Here is a 19,713-nt window from a genome sequence, read left to right on the forward strand (position 1 = left end):
GATCTTCCTCCACATAGTTTATATACACTTAGGATTTTAAGCACAGCATACACCCTACAGTATACAGCAGGTACTAATAAGTCCTGCATTTGTGAGTAAGCCATATACATCTTTAAATGCAAGAAGGGGATTTTTAAAATCTGCTCTAAATTTAATTGGAAGGCAGTGAAGTGATTTAAGAGCTAGAGAGGTATGGATGTAGTTTTGATCCTTCCATTTTAAAAATCATCTGTAGAGTATTATATGATCGATTTTAAACAGCCTACCTATATAAAGCCTTACATTAATCAATTCTGCCAGTGACAGAAGAATTGGATTTCCAAGATCCTTTAGCTTAAGAGAATGCTTTAATTGTGCTTTAATTTCTGTGACGGAGAAAGCGGTGTTTGAGAAAGTGCAGAAATATGACGACTGCCAAAAATAACACCTGTATTTTGGATAGTTTTAGCCAGACTGAAAGTGAATGAGCCATGAATAATTTTACTCTTTGTTTATGATATTCTGCTTTGTCCACACCAGCTGAAATTTGTCTCTGTATGAAGTATGTCAGGACCTTAAAGGGCCTTATGAGTCTTTTTGAGTTTTATGGCCTTCCTGCATGTATAGTCTTCATGGAGGCCACTGCCTATCTGATGATATGGCAAATACCAAGTCATATGCTTCTTGTTTGACAAACTGATGTATTTTAACATTTCTAGCAAGTAACCGTTTTTATTTGTTCTTTCTTAATAGGAGCGCCAAATCCAAACACTGCAGCACATGCAACAAATGTGTTGCTAGTTTTGACCACCACTGTAAATGGTTAAACAATTGTGTGGGCAGCAGGAACTACTGGTGAGTTTAACATTCCATCAGTCTGATGTTAGCTGATTAAAAATGTTGCTAATGTTATGCATTCTGTACACCTTCAGGCTTTTGTCTATGATTGCTACTGCTGTCACCTTATCAGTCATGAGATGGTGACAAGAAAATGTTCACCTGTTAGAGAAGTGGGCTATGGCTGATGTCCTGCTCATTGTTTGTTGCCGTCAGCTGCTGTCATCTTTACATTTACTTGTTGTTCTTGCATTGGACTTCTTGGCACACATTAAAAGTTGATAACAAACCCAAACAATACCTGCCTGGCTAGGCCTGTTGTTATAAGAGTTAACGATTGTTCAATGGAAAGAAAATAGGAGTGTTTAATTTTTTTGATAAATGTATATAAGCAGTAGTATTCAAATCAAGGCAAGTTACAATGAACAATATACTTGCATTTTCACAAATATACAATGCAAAAAGTATTTATTTGCATTTATTATATAGGCATTGTTTGCTATGTTAAAATATTTATTCTCATAACTGACTTTTCAGCAACCTTGTGGGTAAAAAACACCTTGAATTTTCCTAATTGTGTGTCAATGGTCCTATATGGAAGAGTTTGCAGGATGGCTCAGGCCTTTAATTACTGCATACTGTTTGCCTTTCTAAGTGTTTCATATTTCATGGACAAAAGACCGCTCGATGCCAGCCAGTGTTTTGTAGGATGTGATTCTGCCAGTGAGAATGGATTCAGCTTTACCCCTGTAGAAATTCGTGAGGACAGATAGAGAAGTGCGTGCTTCTCTCAGATGTCGGAGGAAGTAGTTGTTGGTGAGCCCTCTTAATAAGACATGAAATGTTTTGTGCCCACTTTATTGCATAAGTATGGGCCGCCTCCAGAAATTTAAAGCTGCTCACTCATTTAAAAGCATCCACTCCAAAGTAGATTCCAGTGTGGTCTGCTGCTCTGTTTGACTGCCAGTAATGGTGAGATTGTTGTGCTGGCACCACTGAGTCAGCAGGTAGACTGGTGTTGGGACACATTAAATAGAATATTTCAGACAGTCTTGCTCACCTCCACTTCACAGAGAACATTGTATACAGCAGCTGCTGTGTTCATATGGACATCTCTCCTTTCTGTTTTTATTACCTGATTTTGCTTTGGCCTTTTGTTCCTTATTTTTTAGGACAATGACTTCTCAAAACCACAATAACCTGTAACTTTGAATTTGATTCTAGTAATTACTTAATTGTGTTCCTTTAATATTACACTTGTATAACAAATTGTAAAAAGCTAATACTCTTTCCCAGATGTTTGTAATTTGTGGCATTGGCATGCGACACACATTTTGGCCAAGGATAAGGCTCCTTTACTCAAATTTCTATCTGATTTGTGATTGGAAAATTTCCTCTGCGATACAAAAGTACTTATTTTGCATCTGCATTGGTCAGTGTTAGTTTTAAAAACAAATGTAGCATTCTAAAACCCAATTTAGGCCCTTGGCAGTGGCAGTGGTTAAGAATATCCCTGGGTGCAAGGTAGGAAACGGCCCTCGACAGCAGACCAGTCTGTCACAAGGCCCACTCACACATACACCTTCCCACAGAGGTCAGCATCACCTCCACGTAGTTTTGTTTTATAAATATTTAACACTCCTCCCTGAAAGATGGAAAATGTGTTACCACAAAGCGTTTATTATCCTCCTCCTTGCATGTTTTCAGCAGTTTGTGATCTTTTTTTTTTTTCTTTTTCACAGCTTAACACATACTGTAGCCTACTGCCATATTTACTTGAAAATAAAAAGGAGTGAGCTAAAATAAAACCACATTTGCAAAATTACAGTTTTTTTAATTGTATTTCCAGTGGTGTTAAAAGTAGCTGTGTATTCAGAAGTGCTCAAAAATTATTGCCACCTCGTAAAAATGAACCAAAATAAGCTATGCTAAATAAACAACACCAATAATGAGCTTATTTTTATACACCAAAAGGGAAGGCCACGTACTTTAATTTTTATTCCCATATGATTATATAAAAACAAATATTTTTTAAATATGTAATACATTTTTTGCCTGAAAACAATTGTTTAAAAATTATTAGATCCCTTGTGTCTGGTACTTGGTGCAACCTTCCTTGGCATGGCTGACAGCACTAAGCCTTTTCCTGTAATGTTTAATAATTTCCTGGCACAGCCATCCTGGTTTTTGTCCAGAATATTTATATACTTAGTCTAGCTTATGATGTCTTTGATCTTAACTAGGGCCACCGGGCCTGCTGGAGCCAAACAAAAACATGCAAAACAAAACACACTGGTCAGTAAATGACCATATGTGAAGGACAGCGCACAGCTCCTCTTCTTGTGTGCATCCATCTTCTGACTGCAAATGTATGGATGGTGTAACATCCTGATGAGTGTGGCTTTTTACCACAGCACCAGGCTCCTGTAAAGTTCTAATGGTGACTGGCAAACCCTAGCCATGTTATTCAGTGTTTTTTTTCTTTTTTTTTACTCCCTGGTATGTAGATGTCAATAGTCATTGTTGCAGGGGCCTCTAAGATGATCTTTTGGTGACGCCCTGATATGTCACCACTTACATGTATGAATAAACCTGATGTAATTAAACCCATCATTCTACTGTATAGCCATTTGCATGTGTTTTGCTGCCACAGGTTTAGTTATTTCTTGTTCTGTTGCTTACATGTCCTCTTCTGGTTGAAGAGCAGTTTTTAAAAAAAAAACAAGAGCTCGGTTTCATTAAGTAGTTCATGGTTAAAAAAATTAAACATTTCACCAGTTGTGTTAAAAGATGGATTGATTGTTAATCAGAAGTGTTTATAGCAGTATGCAATCAAGTGATAAAGTAAGTACACCCCATGAAATGTTTTTTTTCTTTTTTTAACACCTCTCTAGATTTGATCTAAGTTTAAACAGTATCTTTAGATAAAGAGAAAAAAAACATCATGCCACATTTTGTTTGAAATTGTTCAAATGCTTCATTATACAGTATTTTGAAAAGTTTCATATGTCAGTACACTAAAAAAATAAGTGTATGCGTTTTTCCTTTTTTGTTATTATCCAAGAGAAAAAACCCTGCAAGTCTTGAAAAAGTTTACTAATCAGTTAAATATAAACTATTTAAAATTATTGAAATTTTTGATTAGAAAAATTAATAAAGAATTGTTGTATATGAATGCATATGTCAAGTTTAAATTTGTTTTTCCCCTGGGGTCTCATATGTAAATGGTGTGCACACACAAAAATGTAGCATATTCCCGTTTCCATGCTCACTTTTAGATGTATAAAAACTAAACTTGGCGTAAAGCTACACACATTTTCACGACTTTTCTCCTCGGTTTTGTAAACAGGCAGCACCCAGTGTCAAAGCAGTGCTACTGTTTCTGTGTTGTTTGGCCTTCTTTTTTAGATTTACATCCATGATGAAGGTTTTATAAAATAAACCAAAATGAATTGCATATTGTTTACAAATTTAAGGTGCTTGATTGTAATCATTCTGTAACTATGTAATGGTGCATGGAATGACTAAACTATTCCAAATATTATAGCTACTTTAGCATTGTTACTTTCAGTGCACCACTCAGAGTATTTTAACCCACTGTATCTTGAGTATGGAAAGCTCTTCAGCAGGTTGTGTTGAGAGCACAGAGGATTGTCAGGGTGCAGCTTTCAGCCCTGGAGGACATTTATAGCACATGCTGCCTCTGGAAAGCCACCAGCAACTGCATGGATTTCTCTCACCAATGCCAGAGTCTACTTGAACTTCTCCCATCCAGCAAACGCTTCAGAGCTTTTCCTGCATGGACCACGAGGATCAGAAACAGCTTCATCCCAAGAGTTATAAATGCATTCAATCAGTCCATCAAGTGCTTCCAATAGAACCGTTTGTACTTATAATTACAATTACCTCACTGTAAACTTGCATTACAACTGTAGTATTGCACAACCTGAGCCACTTTATGAACCATTTTCACTGTCTGCACTATAGGTACATGTATATTGTACTTAAGCTTTCATATTGCATATTTTTCATTTTTTTATCTTATTATTATTTTTTTTATCATTTTATAGGAAAATAAGTTTTGAATCTCACTTTACCATACAATGACAATAAAGGAATTCAGTTCAATAGAAGAGAGTGCGTATTTACAGATGATAATTACTGGCTTCTGAATGGCTTCAATTTAGATTTCCAAGAGCTATCCTTTTTGCGCTGTGTACTGTTAGAATTCTAGGATGTATACTTGATATCATTTTTATGATGAAATGCATTGAAGAGAAATGTACATTTAACAGAGACAGTACTGCTAAAATAACGAATAAAGAAAGTCACTCAGAAGAACATCCACTAAATTCCCAGGACACCTTGCCACAATATGTCTAAAAAGTGATTCTTTAGTACTAGGGTGTTTGTTAGCCATTATGAATGTAGTGAGAAGTCAAGCAAAATGACACCTTTATATTGGCTAAATAGAAAGACTGCAATATGCAAGTTTTCAAGGCAACTCAGGCCCCTTCTTCAGGGAAGATGTAATCAAGATTACACATCTAGCCTGAAGAAGGGGCCTGAGTTGCCTTGAAAACTTGCATATTGCAGTCTTTCTATTTAGCCAATATAAGGTGTCATTTTGCTTGACTTCTCACTAAAAAGTGATTGTAAGAGTAGCTGTACGTTCAATACAGAGAACATTTATGGCAGTTGTGACGAGGCTCCAAGAAGCTAGATGTATGAATGAGTGTCCCATTGGTTTAATTAAAATAATGCATAAATGTTTGGTTCGTGAGCTGGTGGTCAGGGACAGAAGCACAGAATTCATTGGATGTTCTTCTGAGTGATCAATGTAATGTACTCTGTGAGGCAGTCACTGCCTGTGTGCTCAGTCGGCGTAAGACGTTCTACTTTAATCTCGAAGTAAACTACGAGGTTAAAGCCACTAAACAGTGTTTTTCCTTGCTTATACTTTGAGCAGGGCCTAAATTTCACATTCAGTTAAATTTTTCTTTTCTCCACATGCTTTTGCCATTATCTTCTAACAAAACATTAAATGAATGCGGCTATTTATATTGATTTGCATATTCAAATATGTGAAGTTCTGGGAGAAGTCAGGATGGGGTTGTACGCACATGCATATGCGTTAAAAATCATATTCATTGGGATTTATGAAGTGGAATTTCATTTAACTTTACACACAGTTCTATGCATCTGAATATTTTTGTGCGCACATTTCTGTTTTTATCCTATGCCATGTTTTTGTTTAAATTTTAAGCACTGCGTTATACATGAGGCCCCTGGTCACCCCAGTAGACAGATAGGCTTGCTTTGAGATGCATGCAGCCAAGACAAGCATTTCAAATAAATGCTAAGCACACACACAACAGGTAAAAAGTTAGCAAACTGCAGCTCAGCAGAACACGGCGCTGCCCTTGAGCACACGAAGGAAAGCCGATATTGATATGGGGTAGATGGGGAATAAAGGTATCATACCAGTATCACTGTCATGCACATGTCTTACAAGTTACTATGCATATGCACAGTTGTGTCTTCAGTGTTTCATTGGAAACCTCAGTTAAAAAAAGAAAAAGCACATCACTACCGCATCACATATAAACATTACCTTTTTTCTTTTTTGACTGTATATTCCAATGATAAAAAATATCCAAGGGGGAACCGGGGTACCTGTATTGACACACATATATGTTAATGGCACATCTGCTCAACCACATTAAAAAAAAAATGGCCTTTTGCATCTTTTACAATACTAGGGGGCTCTGCCTCCTGCTCGCTTCGCTCGCCCATCCCCGGGTTTGGTTAACTGGATGTACAATTGAAAGAGATTGTTATTTTCATTTCATTCATTTTTTATTTCTTGATATTTGCTAGTAATAAAGCTGTAGTGCCGGGGCACGCTACATGCCAGCCACTTCGTGTCTCTGACGCTCACGTTGTGAAGATGGAGGCTGAATACACCCCAAGGAGAACCGGTTGCTCTTCCCAAAACCCCTTTTAAACAGCAATACAATGGGGAGCAAATCCTTTTTTTTTTAACCTCCTCTTTGCTCAGCTGCTGGCTTGCTGCTGCTGCCGTGCTGCGTGATCTGCATGTCGCGCAGTGCTTTGAACATTTAACAGCCTGCACAGCAACTGTCCTTTTGTCTCACTGCCTTGTCTCGCGAGATGTTAAAGTGTCTCTGAGAAGATCACGTCTCATCTCCTTCCAAACCCTCCAAGATTTTTTTTTTAATAATAGAGAGATATTTAGTTTAAAGTTTCAACGATTTCATTCACCACCTATTTTTAGTTGCATTTGTGACCATTTTAGTCACAGTCTGGAGTCCTGAGATGGCTTTTGGGTATTGTGCCTCATAATCTGAGAACCCCAGAATTTTATGTTGGGACCTACAGGTAGCTCTTACCACTGTTAATGGCAAAGAGCACGAGTCTACCATTAAATTGAGGCTGCACGATTTATATCTACATGAGAGGTGCTCTGGAAGAAAACCTTTAGTGTCCAGAGAGAACATCAGGGACAAACTAAAGTTTGCCTATGAACACCTGTGCAAACATCTGGACTTCTGCAGCAAAGTGCTCTGGGGATACAAGGCGAAGATAGGTGTTATTTGGCCATCCTACTAGAAGACGTGTTTGGTGAAAGCTAATGGCAGCATTTTGCTTGAAGAGTGTGATACCTACTGTATAGGACATGTTATGGTTTGGGTGTGTCTTGCTGCATCATGGCTTTGAAAGGATTTGAATTGGGCTGTGCAAGCAAGACATCCTCAAACATTGCATACCTGAAAGAATTCTGCATGGAAGAATGGGAAAAAAATCTTTCTCAAAATCAGTAAATGAATTTACATTCACACACACACAACTGAGATAAGGTGAGTTAAGGCAGAAACTTGGTTTCTTTAAAAAACACATTTACAAGTCCATAAACAAGCATAGAGCATTTGTCTCCCGAGATTGTGCTGCTGAGCTTAGCACTGTACATTCAGTTCATCAGCATAACTTCAGCAATTTCTGAAATATTAACACAGATTATTTAAACCAGGAGAAAGAATAATGAGGCATTTGCCTTGGGAAATTCATCTTTGTAGACACTTCCACTGTTTTTCTACATGTGGCAGCTGGATATGTGTGCGAAGCAGACATGTGTAGGCTAACAGAGTACAGTGGATGTGTACAGACTTCGAAGTCTTTAATTGCAGCCGAGGTAAGGGTTTACGTGGCCACATAACCAGGTCACTCGCAGAGAAATCTTTGTGTGTTAACCCACTTTCTCTAACTCGAATAAGGGTATACATGGCATTTTTGAAAGTGGTTTTCTGTGTGTAAGCACACTCACTGTCAGAGACAGGTAGACAGAGAAAACAACTACCAACTATTAGCGTCAAGAATGGACTTGGATATTTCCATAGATAGATATGTGTTCATTATTTGTTGACTAAATAATTGCAAACTCAAATTTTTGTTTGTTTTTTTAATTACATCATATCTATAGATAACTATTTAAATGAAGATCTTGATATGTCCACAAATATTAAAAATGGGAAAAAAAACATGACTTAAGTATTATAATTTGAGATTACACCCTAGCAGTCAAAGTAATAGCAGAGAGTCCAAAAATATTGAAGAGTCACATTTGAGATCCTAATAAAAATAGCTAGACTATAAATTGCAAATCAAATTGAAGTAAAGCAACCACTGTGGGCACACCTCTATGGGCATTAAGCCAGATGGAGTGGCATGTCCATGTTGGTCTCCTGAACCTCATTTCTCTCCTCTACATTATATGGCCATGGCCTGTCCCCGTTTTGCAGTTAGTCACGCTGTTCCAATGCACATCCTGATTCTAAACTTGGTGAACATTCTGCCCTGAGATGGCCGTAAGCCCCATAGTGGGTGTCACTTCCAGCCACTTCTGGAGTAAGGAACAGCCAGAATAGAATCATATAAAACTCCCCATGGTGGTCTGTGATATCTTCACACAACTGAGCTTTCAGTAGCACTTAAATGGCTGCATTTCCAGGGCTGCCTGTCAGCTGCTCATTCCAATAAAATGACAGCCATTTGATACCTCAATTAGATGAGTGTTAGGTTGCTGTTACAATCACCTTTGAACAGGCAGTTTGGTCAGGGTGTCCCTAGCTAGTGGCCTTGTGTTTCCACATTTTGACTAAGGTATCTTGCAGCCTACACCTCCCTCCCTTTGTCCTCACTCATTCTCTATAAAGGGGATCAGGTACCCCTTGCATCAGTTCAATTTCCTGCCACTAAAGTCCTTGGGGAGTGTTGCATGTTTCCACCCAGAGTGCACCTCTCTTCTGTTGTGCTCCCTCTACTGCCCTTCTGGAGCACAAAACCTTTCAGAATGTACTGTTCCCTAGGTGCTTGTGTCTTCCCACACTGAGCATTTCTCTTCTTACTGGTACTCTCTTTTCTCTCTATCAGAGAACCACCATACTGTATATGCAACATTTTTTTTTACTCCTGATGCATTGACAATTCTAAGTTGTCCCTAGTGTGTGCTTGGTGTGTGTGTGTGCGCCCTGCACTGGGCTGGCACCCTACCCCAGGTTTGTTTCCTGCCTTGCACCCTGTGTTGGCTGGGATTGGCTCCCCCGTGATCCTGTACTTAGGATATAGCAGGTTGGATAATGGATGGATGTTACACGGTTTAAATCATTCAGGAAATGATTTGCTTTATCACCCACGTCCTTTCTTTTGTCATTTACTTTAAAATAGCCCTAAAATTTATTTTTCCACAACAGGCAGCCTGTCTTGAGAAAACTCTTCTTTTTTGATTCCCGGGTAATGCTTAGATCTTAGAACTTTGTCTTCTGCTCTCTTTTATTTACTACATTATTTTTAGGGAAGTTATTGAGAATGTAGAGAGAAAACAAAACTGTAGTCTAAATGATACGGTGTATTGCTTTAAAGTAAAAAAAAAAAAAAGAAATAAGTAAAAATATTGTAGCAAAAAATAAACTGTTACTCTATACGCAAAAATTACATTTCACTTTCTATAGTGTGGTGTCAACACTCAGTATTTTCCAGTACATCCATCTTCAAGGCCTATTATCCAGATATCCCAGCAAGCACCGGGCACAAGACAGGAACAGTCCCTGGACACACACACACACACAGGCCAGTTTAGCGCTGCCAGTCCGACTAACCTGCATGTCTGTGAAAGAAACTCCCATGCAAAAGTTCTCAAGTCCTCAAACACAATCTAATATTAGGTAATGGGCACCAGAGGGAGCAAATAACACATTTTTACTACCTTCATGAGCATTTAACTAATTTTAGCTAATTCTTATTAAAGTGTAGAATTAAACACATTTGTTTATTAATACAGTTTTTATTCACTTTAGATAAAAGGTATTCCAAAAAGATATTGTCAGATATTTTTTCTCGTTAAAAAATTTTATTTTAAAATGCATGTCTCAGACTACAACTTGTGTCACGTGTTCCTTATATTTTTCAGTTGCCTTTTCATTGTTCCTTTGTGTCCTCTTTTTTATTAGTTTAAAATTCCTGATTTTTTTACTTTTATCCCATGAATTTTACTTTGGCTTATGTCCTGATGGCTGCTCCCATCCTGCTCTTAAAGCTACTGGTTGAGATTGCAGTCAGTCATTTGCAAAATGGTCATAATTTATTAAATTGTACTGTGTACATGAGTATGATAGTGTGCTTATTTATTTATTTATGGTATTTCTGCATATACATCTAAATTATTCTACTTTATATTTATATCTTTGTATTTATGACACTTGGTTTTATTGTTTATTCAGTTTTGTACAGTGTCCTTAGGTACCTTGATAGGCACTTTTAAGTAAAATGTATTTTTAAAATAAAGCGTAGTTCTTTGTGTAAAGTGTATATTAGACACTTCACCTTTTTAGTGTGAAACTGTAATACTTTACAAAAACAGCACAAAAATATTTCCACACTTAAGCTGGTTTTCAGTAATTAGTGGCATGATGGCACAGTGATTAGAGCTTCATAACTGCATAGTCTAGAATTCTAACCTCCGCGCGAGGCCTGCCTGCCTGCCTGCCTGCCTGCCTGCCTGCCTGCCTGCCTGCCTGCCTGCCTGCCTGCCTGCCTGCCTGCCTGCCTGCCTGCCTGCCTGCCTGCCTGCCTGCCTGCCTGCTCTCCCCACATAGGTTTCCACTCATGTCCCACGGTAGATTAATTGACATCTGTTGACCCGTTACTGTGGTGGGCTGGCGCCCTGCCCGGGGTTTGTTTCCTGCCTTGTGCCCTGTGTTAACTGGGATTGGCTCCAGCAAACCCCCATAACCCTGTAGTTAGGATATAGTAGGCTGGATAATGGATGGATGGATTGCCTGTTAAAGTTGAGTATTGGGGGTTATGTGGGTTTGTGTGAGTGTGTCTTGTGGTGACCAGGCTCACCCATGATTCACTTGCCCACAATTCTACAGGATAGTCAGTGGTTCTTGTCTAAACATTAACTTAAACAAGCAGTTAAAAGATGGATGAACATCCTCAGGTCTGAGCTATTCGGGGTCAGACAGACAGAAATCAGAGAACATCAAGTCCTTGTTTATTGTCTGGCAAAAATGAAAATCAGTACAGTATCCATTAATGACATCAGACAAGCAGTCTGAAATTATAAACCTTTGCCAATAATACTCTTAGCAAGACATTACTAAATGTTGTCTAAAATAAAGTGCAGGGCCACATTTAAAATGTAGCTCTACTAACTGGTATAAAGGGCGTACGGGCAATCAGTCATTATTCTTTTATATAGCTCTATAACAGCAGGCTCCATCATAAAGCATTTGAAATGTATTTGTGATCCGATATTCGTAGAATGTGGACAAATAGGTTAAGGGTAAAAAAATCAATAATGAGGAACTGTGAAGTATTGTGCTTAGGCTGAAGATTGTGTAACACGCCTACCTGAGCCATGTCGATCTGCTGCTGCTCCAGTTGTCCACAGTAGGGATGTGGAATAAAAGCATTACTGCTAGTTATTTTCCAGTCAGTATTATATGAGGTATATTGTCATTGAAAATGCAATGCTAACAGAATACAATGGGTTATGTCATGTGTTATTTTTAACTGTACTGAAGAGTTTTCTATAGTGGTTGTTCTGTTTTTCCCAGAAAAAAAGTGTTGTTTTGGAAACACAGTTGTTTCTAAGTTCACTGCACTGAAACAAAACAAAACACCACAGTGGCCTGCCAGCTGTCTTGAAGGAACTAGCAGATGATCAGCCGTCTGATGTGTGCCAAGAGACTGGCTACAAACAACGGCTCTCATGTTGACCATTCCTGATTTTATTTATCTTGGATGCTCTCCATGGCTGAAGCATAAATGAAAAATGAAAAAAAAGCATTAATTCTAAAATGACAGTGATGTCAGGGCTTCAAAAATAAACATTCAAAATTTTAATTAGGTGCAGCAATGCACCATACATATAATGGCCCAGAAACTTCATAATCTCATAAATGAGGTTAAAAGCTTTTTTCTCTGTAGATTTTCATTATATAGTTCAACGTCTGATCAGTTATTATCTGCAGTAAACATTTATTTGTATAGCAGATACAATTTACTTTTTAATAACATACCCAAGAAGGGCTGTGCAACATACACTTTAAATGCAGAATTATCCTAAATTACTGAATCAGTTTGCTCAGATTACATTACCCATAAAGTGATTAGCTATCCATTTATGAACATTTGTACATTTAATAAATTGAACAAATAATTGTAACACGCAGTTAAGACAAAAACTTCTTCAAAAAATTCAAAGTTCTTTTCCCCAAGGAAACAAGTGAATGATGAGTTTACTGTACTACTCCTACCGAGAGCCCCAGGAGGGAGTCTGTGCTTCAGTTCACATGAGCACCGCTTTGCTGCAAAGTGCAGGTTTTCAGCTCTTAAAGGCCTGGAGAGTGGTGTGCTGTTAGACTGGACCCAGAAGACACGGGAGCAATCAAGAAATTCAATCTCTCAACCTCTTAGAGGGTCCGCAATATTTACTTAAAAATTCAAATGATCAGAAAATCTTGTATTTATGTGTTATTATTTATACAGTTTTGCATTACTTTTTAATAGAAATGTTAAGCTGTTAAGTACATGGCCAGATACCAATAAAACAACTTTTTGGTAATTCAAAAAATATTAAGTTTTCGTGTAATTGCATTTCTTGCTATCTTGCAACAGGCAACACAGCAAAGATGTACAAGTTTTAAAACAAGACAATTTACTCTAGTTCTCTCTGTCATTCTGAATTTCTTTGTGATATAAATATTTGTTATTACTCCTGAAAGAATAATGTTGTGAATTTACTTTCTATAACTCCATTCCAAAAATGACAGAGAGATAAGCCGGATAGATAAATCAATGTAAATGTGACTTTAGGTTCAGTAGTATGAACAGTAACTTGTATTTGGAAAATCAGCATCAGAGTTTGATATTTAACGTCCTAGTTTGTTTTTGTTTTTTTTTTAGAGACCCTTCTTAATCTAACTGGTGCTAGCCCATCAGCACTGGGTGCAAGGCAAGAGACTAACTGTGAAGAGAGCCGTCGTTCATCACATGGCTCACTCTCTCATGCAGAGTCTCCAGTCAGCCTGACACGCTCGTGTTGGGTGTGGGAGGAAATCCCGCACTAACACAGGGAGAATGTGCAAACTCTGACACTTGTAAGCGGGCCAGGAGGTGTAAGGCAGCCGGGCTAACTGCAGAGTCACTGTACTCCATATATGCAACACTTTATCAAGGTGCCAAGTTCTACTCTCCCTCTTATGTACACAGTATTGCATGTTTATACTTGCCCTTTATCTATTTAAAAATATGCTCTAGTCCCATGTGTACTCCAACAGCCCAGTTATTAAATCTAGCAACCTTTGAATCTTATCTGACATTTAATTACAAGTATATAGTGTGGTGGTGTTTTCATAATTTTACACAGTATGCAAGGAAGTAGCTACCTTAATTTAGGAACTTTGGTTCACTATGATCATATTTTGAGGTGAGCCAAGATTCATATAGGATTAGACTAGCATTTGATTCATCAATATATAAATGTAATACTAATTAACCCTTACATTGTCTTTGGGTCAAATTTGACCTGTTTTTGTGGTTGAAGCCAGTAAATTTGCCCTAAATAATCATCTGTTCAGGATGAAACTTTCTGAGTTTTCCAAACTTTCCCAAAAATAATTAAACATTAAAGAAAAATAAAAAAAGGTTTAACATCCCATAAGGATGACAGCTCATTATGACACTGTAAGAGTTAAATCACTTTGTAACTGATACATTAATGTAGCAAAGGTATGGAATAAACCAAGCATAAACTAGAGTTTTAAAAATAGCCAAACATTTCTGATGGTACTTCAACAGACTGTGCAGTTATGAAAGATACAGTTAGGTCCATAAATATTTGGACAGAGACAACTTTTTTCTAATTTTGGTTCTGTACATTACCACAATGAATTTTAAACGAAACAACTCAGATGCAGTTGAAGTGCAGACTTTCAGCCTGAATTCAGTGGGTTGAACAAAAAGATTGCATAAAAATATGAGGCAACTAAAGCATTTTTTTAACACAATCCCTTCATTTCAGGGGCTCAGAAGTAATTGGACAATTGACTCAAAGGCTATTTCATGGGCAGGTGTGGGCAAGTCCGTCGTTATGTCATTATCAATTAAGCAGATAAAAGGCCTGGAGTTGATTTGAGGTGTGGTGCTCACATGTGGAAGATTTTGCTGTGAACAGACAACATGCGGTCAAAGGAGCTCTCCATGCAGGTGAAAGAAGCCATCCTTAAGCTGCGAAAACAGAAAAAACCCATCCAATATTACGAGTGGCAAAATCTATAGTTTGGTACATCCTGAGAAAGAAAGCAAGCACTGGTGAACTCAACGCAAAAAGACCTGGACGTCCACGGACAACAACAGTGGTGGATGATAGCAGAATCATTTCCATGGTGAAGAGAAACCCCTTCACAACAGCCAACCAAGTGAACAACACTCTCCAGGGGGTAGGTGTATCGATATCCAAGTCTACCATAAAGAGAAGACTGCATGAAAGTAAATACAGAGGGTGCACTGCAAGGTGCAGGCCACTCATAAGCCTCAAGAATAGAAAGGCTAGATTGGACTTTGCTAAAGAACATCTAAAAAAGCCAGCACAGTTATTTAATTTGTCCGATTACTTTTGAGCCCCTGAAATAAAGGGACTGTGTTAAAAAAACGCTTTAGTTGCCTCACATTTTTATGCAATCTTTTTGTTCAACCCACTGAATTAAAGCTGAAAGTCTGCACTTCAACTGCATCTGAGTTGTTTCATTTAAAATTCATTGTGGTAATGTACAGAACCAAAATTAGAAAAAAATTGTCTCTGCCCAAATATTTATGGAGCTAACTGTATGGCAAACATGTTAGGTTTGAGAATGTGAGTTCTAAAATTTGGACTTTCTCTCCATTACATTACATCTCGCCTGAAGAAGGAACTTGAGTTGCCTCAAAAGATTACATTGTAATCTTTTTATTTAGCCAATAAAAGGTGTTATTTTGCTTGACTTCTTGTGACTTTCTCTTCATAAAGACTAATTTATTTTTAACCTAAGGATTTCACTATTTAATTTGATGAGGATAGGCTTGCTATGTATAAACTCGAGAAGCTCATTGAATTTCTAACTTCCACGTTTCTCACGGACTAGTGACAGTATTGCAATATCAACAACAAACAATGCATAGTATTGGCTTGTCAATATCAGATGTTCTGGATTTGTAATTCTGTTATAGCTTGCTAAGATTTCAAGAGGAATTGTATTTTATAAAATGGTAATTCATTACCTTTCATCAAAACCTGTATCAGATTTCTGGAGTATTATTACATCATTGTAATCCATTCCTCCCTTTGTATTTTTTCAGGTTCTTCCTGAACAGTGTGATTTCAGCTCTGCTGGGAATTCTTGTGGTCGTCATCATCTCTTTTTATGTGTTTATACAGTTTTTTATAGATCCTGCCATACTCCGTTCTGATAAGCACTTTCAAGGTATGACACACAAATTTACGATCATTGTGTGATAATCATTTTGGCACAGTTCTCACATTGCTAAGTGGACAGCTTGAAATTTTGTACGATATTATACTAAATGTCTCGAATGGAAGGAACGCAGATGGACGTAAATAACAAAAGCACATTGTTCCACATCAGCTGCATTTATTGTCTCTATATTTAGAAAGATAAGCCATTTCCTAATTAGCAACTATTTGTGATACAGAGCCAAGTTTCTTTTGATCTTTCAAGGCCCGGATGCTGATGCTTTTTGATCCATTGATCACTTTGGGGACTTCCTTCTTTCACCAAAGTCAAGTCTAAGCATCACTGCTGTTTATTTTCTTCAACTGAAACAAAATGATGGTCTGCACCAAAATACAACAGTCACCTTCTTGTGCTCACTTTCCTGCCCCGTTCTTAACTACCACCAGACCATTACGAAAAACAATATATCTGGACATTTGAACATGTCTTTGAGTTCTTGCATAAACTAGATTTATTTAAAAAAATCTTTATTTTTGTGACGCCTTTATTTTTTCCCTCCAGTGAGAGAAATTGAGGGTATAAAGCTAGCCCTTTTAACTGTGAAGTGCTTTTCTGTTGTATACATGAAAGTCTTGTCTGGAAAAAAAAATGAAATCTGTATTTTGAGGTCAGTTTGCCACATTTTATAAAAGATGAGTACAAGGTTTTGTCTTTAGCTGCACTTCTGATGAAAGGGCTTAATGAAAAAGAAATCTGTTTTCCTTAGATAGTGCTACAATAAAAGGAAGCATTACTGACCAAGGGCTGTTGCCAACAAATTAGTAGATGTGAGAAAAAAAATATAAGTAAATCCACACTAAACATAGACTTGTTTAAAAAAAAATATTTAAAATAATACGTTGGCTTTTTATTTATATTTCCCCATATTAGCAACAAGTGTTTCTTGTTTCTGCAGTTTACTTTGGCACAGCAGATTGTAGTTCATTTCGAGTCTTGGGTTAATGTTTCATTAAACTTGTCACAGTAAATTGAACAAAAATATACAGTGCTGATTTTTAATTTCAGCACCTTGCTTGAAAAAAAAACCCTATAGTGTGAGCTAATTCTAGGGAATCGGGGGAGAAACTATAATAAAATCATGCTAACACTCCCATTCTCCTTGATTAATTCCTTTGTGCATTACCATATGCTGCTATCTTCTTGATGACTTCCACATTCATTGCAACATTTCTCTGGTTTTGTGCTTTTTTGAACTTTTTTTTTTTTTTTTTAGCTTTTATGGAATAAATGTAGAAATATTGTTTGCACACAGGTGATGAAAATATAATAGAATAAACAAAGGAAAAGATTACCAGATTGATGGCCTGTGCTTCAGTAGCTCTGCTTACTTTTACATTTTTTGTTCCTAACATATCTGCAATATAATCTAGCAGATGCAATATACACAGTGCGACTATTGTGCTAATGCAATTAAAAAGATGTTGTGTGCTGATTATTCATTTTTTATTCCCAAATACAATCATTTATTCTCTCAGAGAGGGCAGACTCCCTGTGGCCCTGGTTTAGCTGTGAATGTTCAGTTACCCTGTAGGACTATCACAACGTTTAGATACTCTTGGATTGACAGAAATAATAAGTCAGCTATCTTATTAGTACTATATGGTGTTCAGTTTAAATCTAAAGCTCTGTGTCCATTTTTTTAATTAATGGACATTTTTAGCAGGCCAGAATGTTCTTTTAGCAGTGTCTATAATGTGTTGTTTGGCTAATTATTTCTCTTTCTGTCAGTCCATTTTTTGGATGCAGATATTCAGTTCAGTATCTGCATGTACACTCATCACTAGTCAGTCAGTCATTGTCCATCCTGCTATATCCTATCACAGGGTCACAGGGATCTGCTGGAGCCAATCCCAGCCAACACAAGGCAGGAACCAAACCCCGGGCAGGGCGCCAGCCCACCGCAGCTCATCACTTGTGGTCATTTACATTTTGTCCCATAAGCGTGAACAGCTGGCTATGGTAGACCAGTATGACTTGGGGATTCAGGGCACAATCTGTAAGTGGCTTTGAAGTTGGTGCAAACGCAGAAAGCAAAAGTTTATGGTGAGGGGAACTTTTTCAGAGTTAGGTTAAGTTAAACGTGGTGTCCCTCAGGGATCAGTGCTGCGGCTGCCGCTTGTTTTAATTTATGTAAACAATCTGGACAAGAAAAAACCAATAAACTGGTTACATTGGCACAAGATACCAAACTACGTGGAAGGGCAGAGGACTTGTATTGTTCAGAGCCATGATGTGAGATGTAAATGCCACTGGTCTGCAGTCATTAGGTGAAGAGGTGCCAGCCTCCTTTGGAACAGGAACAATGCAGCCTTAGGGTCACACTGAGCAGGTGACAGCGGACACCATGAAGTTGGTCAGCACAGAGGCTGCTTATGATTTGCTGATTTTTGAAAGCAGAAAGCTTCTGTGTTCCTTTAACTGCGCGACAGTTTCTGCATTGCACAGAATTGTTCAACCTGTTTTTGTTGTTCCTTGCACTTTTTTCATGGGTCACAACAAACCACCACTTTACTGTGCAATTAACATGATTACCAAAAAGAAGTGATGTTAATAGTGTAGATAAAACTGGGACCATTCAACTGGAAGGAAGTCCATGAGGTCTGCAACAGGAAGCGAAAAGGAATGTTATTAACCATCTGTCTGTTATTAGTTGTTTTTTTCCATGTTATTTTTATTCGATCTTCATTCTGAAAACTTCCCCTGACTGTGATATATATTTTTAAATCAGGAAACAGCAATGAAACAGATATCTGGTATGTTTTCCTGCCGATTTCTCCTGTGTTGACAACAGCGCCGGCCATTTTGTCTCTGGCTGGCATTACTACGTTCCTAGGGCTTCTCTCCATCTTCCTCCTGGCACACCTGCTCTGCTTTCACATCTATCTCAGTAAGTATGTTGTCCTTTTGTCCCATAGAAGTGCACTGTGTTTTTTTTTTTTTTAATTTTATTGTAATCATTCCATACAAATAGATCAATTTTAACAAAAAAATAAGTTTGATAAACAAGTCACCCCCCCACCCTTGAGACAGAGAGCATGGCCAATGGCGTAAAACTTAACGACTAAATTAACGAGTTTAATAGGGCAATAGAGATAAATGGAGAAGAAAAAGAAATGTGGAGATAATTGCTTCCTCTGTGCTTTAAGAGCTTATTCTAAAATATTACTGATTAGATCCTGCCAGGTTTTGAAAAAATTCTGTACAGATCCTTTAACTGAATATTTGATTTTTTCCAATTTCAAATAGTATAAAACATCGACTTAAAAGAGGAGAGTTAGGATTCTTCCAGTTTAGCAAAATAAGTCTGCGTGCCAATAGTGTAGTGAGAAGTGCGCTGTGTTTTAACCAGATTCTGCATTATTTATTTAGGATGGAACAGATACTTTGTGTGGATTCACATGTAATCGGTTAAGAGAAGCATTGCAGTGTTTCAAGAACAATTTTGAAATAATTACTAAATAACATTAATTTGTGGTTTTCATTACTGTGATCTTACTCTGTATAAATATGAGAATTTTCAGTAGCTTGCTGAATAAAATTCATGAAAATGGAGAAAAAGTGAGGCATTTTTAAAGTTATTTTTAGTGCGGCCTTATCCCAGTTTTTTTATTACTAAATCACTTTACATACTTGTGGTCTGGCTTTTGGACTCTACATGATTAAATTCAAACCAGTAGTTTTATCATTTCAGTTAATTTTTACACAAATTTACAAGATTTACCATCCTATAATTTGTTAAGTTAGTAAAAAGAATAGACAGCAGACTGCGATAATTGGTTACATTACATTTAAATATGATCTA

At 37.4% G+C, this 19,713-nt stretch overlaps 1 protein-coding gene across 2 annotated transcripts in view; it reads left to right on the plus strand.

Annotated features, from left to right (window-relative positions):
• zdhhc1 (zinc finger DHHC-type containing 1) overlaps positions 1-19,713 on the plus strand; it is an 86,610-nt gene that overhangs the window by 34,872 nt on the left and 32,025 nt on the right. For both annotated transcript variants that reach the window (XM_039762951.1, XM_039762952.1), the window contains exons 4-6: positions 733-834; positions 15,736-15,860; positions 18,640-18,798. In XM_039762951.1, coding sequence (XP_039618885.1) covers positions 733-834; positions 15,736-15,860; positions 18,640-18,798 — 386 coding nt within the window. The remainder of the gene's footprint in view (positions 1-732; positions 835-15,735; positions 15,861-18,639; positions 18,799-19,713) is intronic.

Source organism: Polypterus senegalus, chromosome 9 (genome assembly GCF_016835505.1).
Source record: "Polypterus senegalus isolate Bchr_013 chromosome 9, ASM1683550v1, whole genome shotgun sequence".
Classification (NCBI taxonomy): domain Eukaryota; kingdom Metazoa; phylum Chordata; class Cladistia; order Polypteriformes; family Polypteridae; genus Polypterus; species Polypterus senegalus.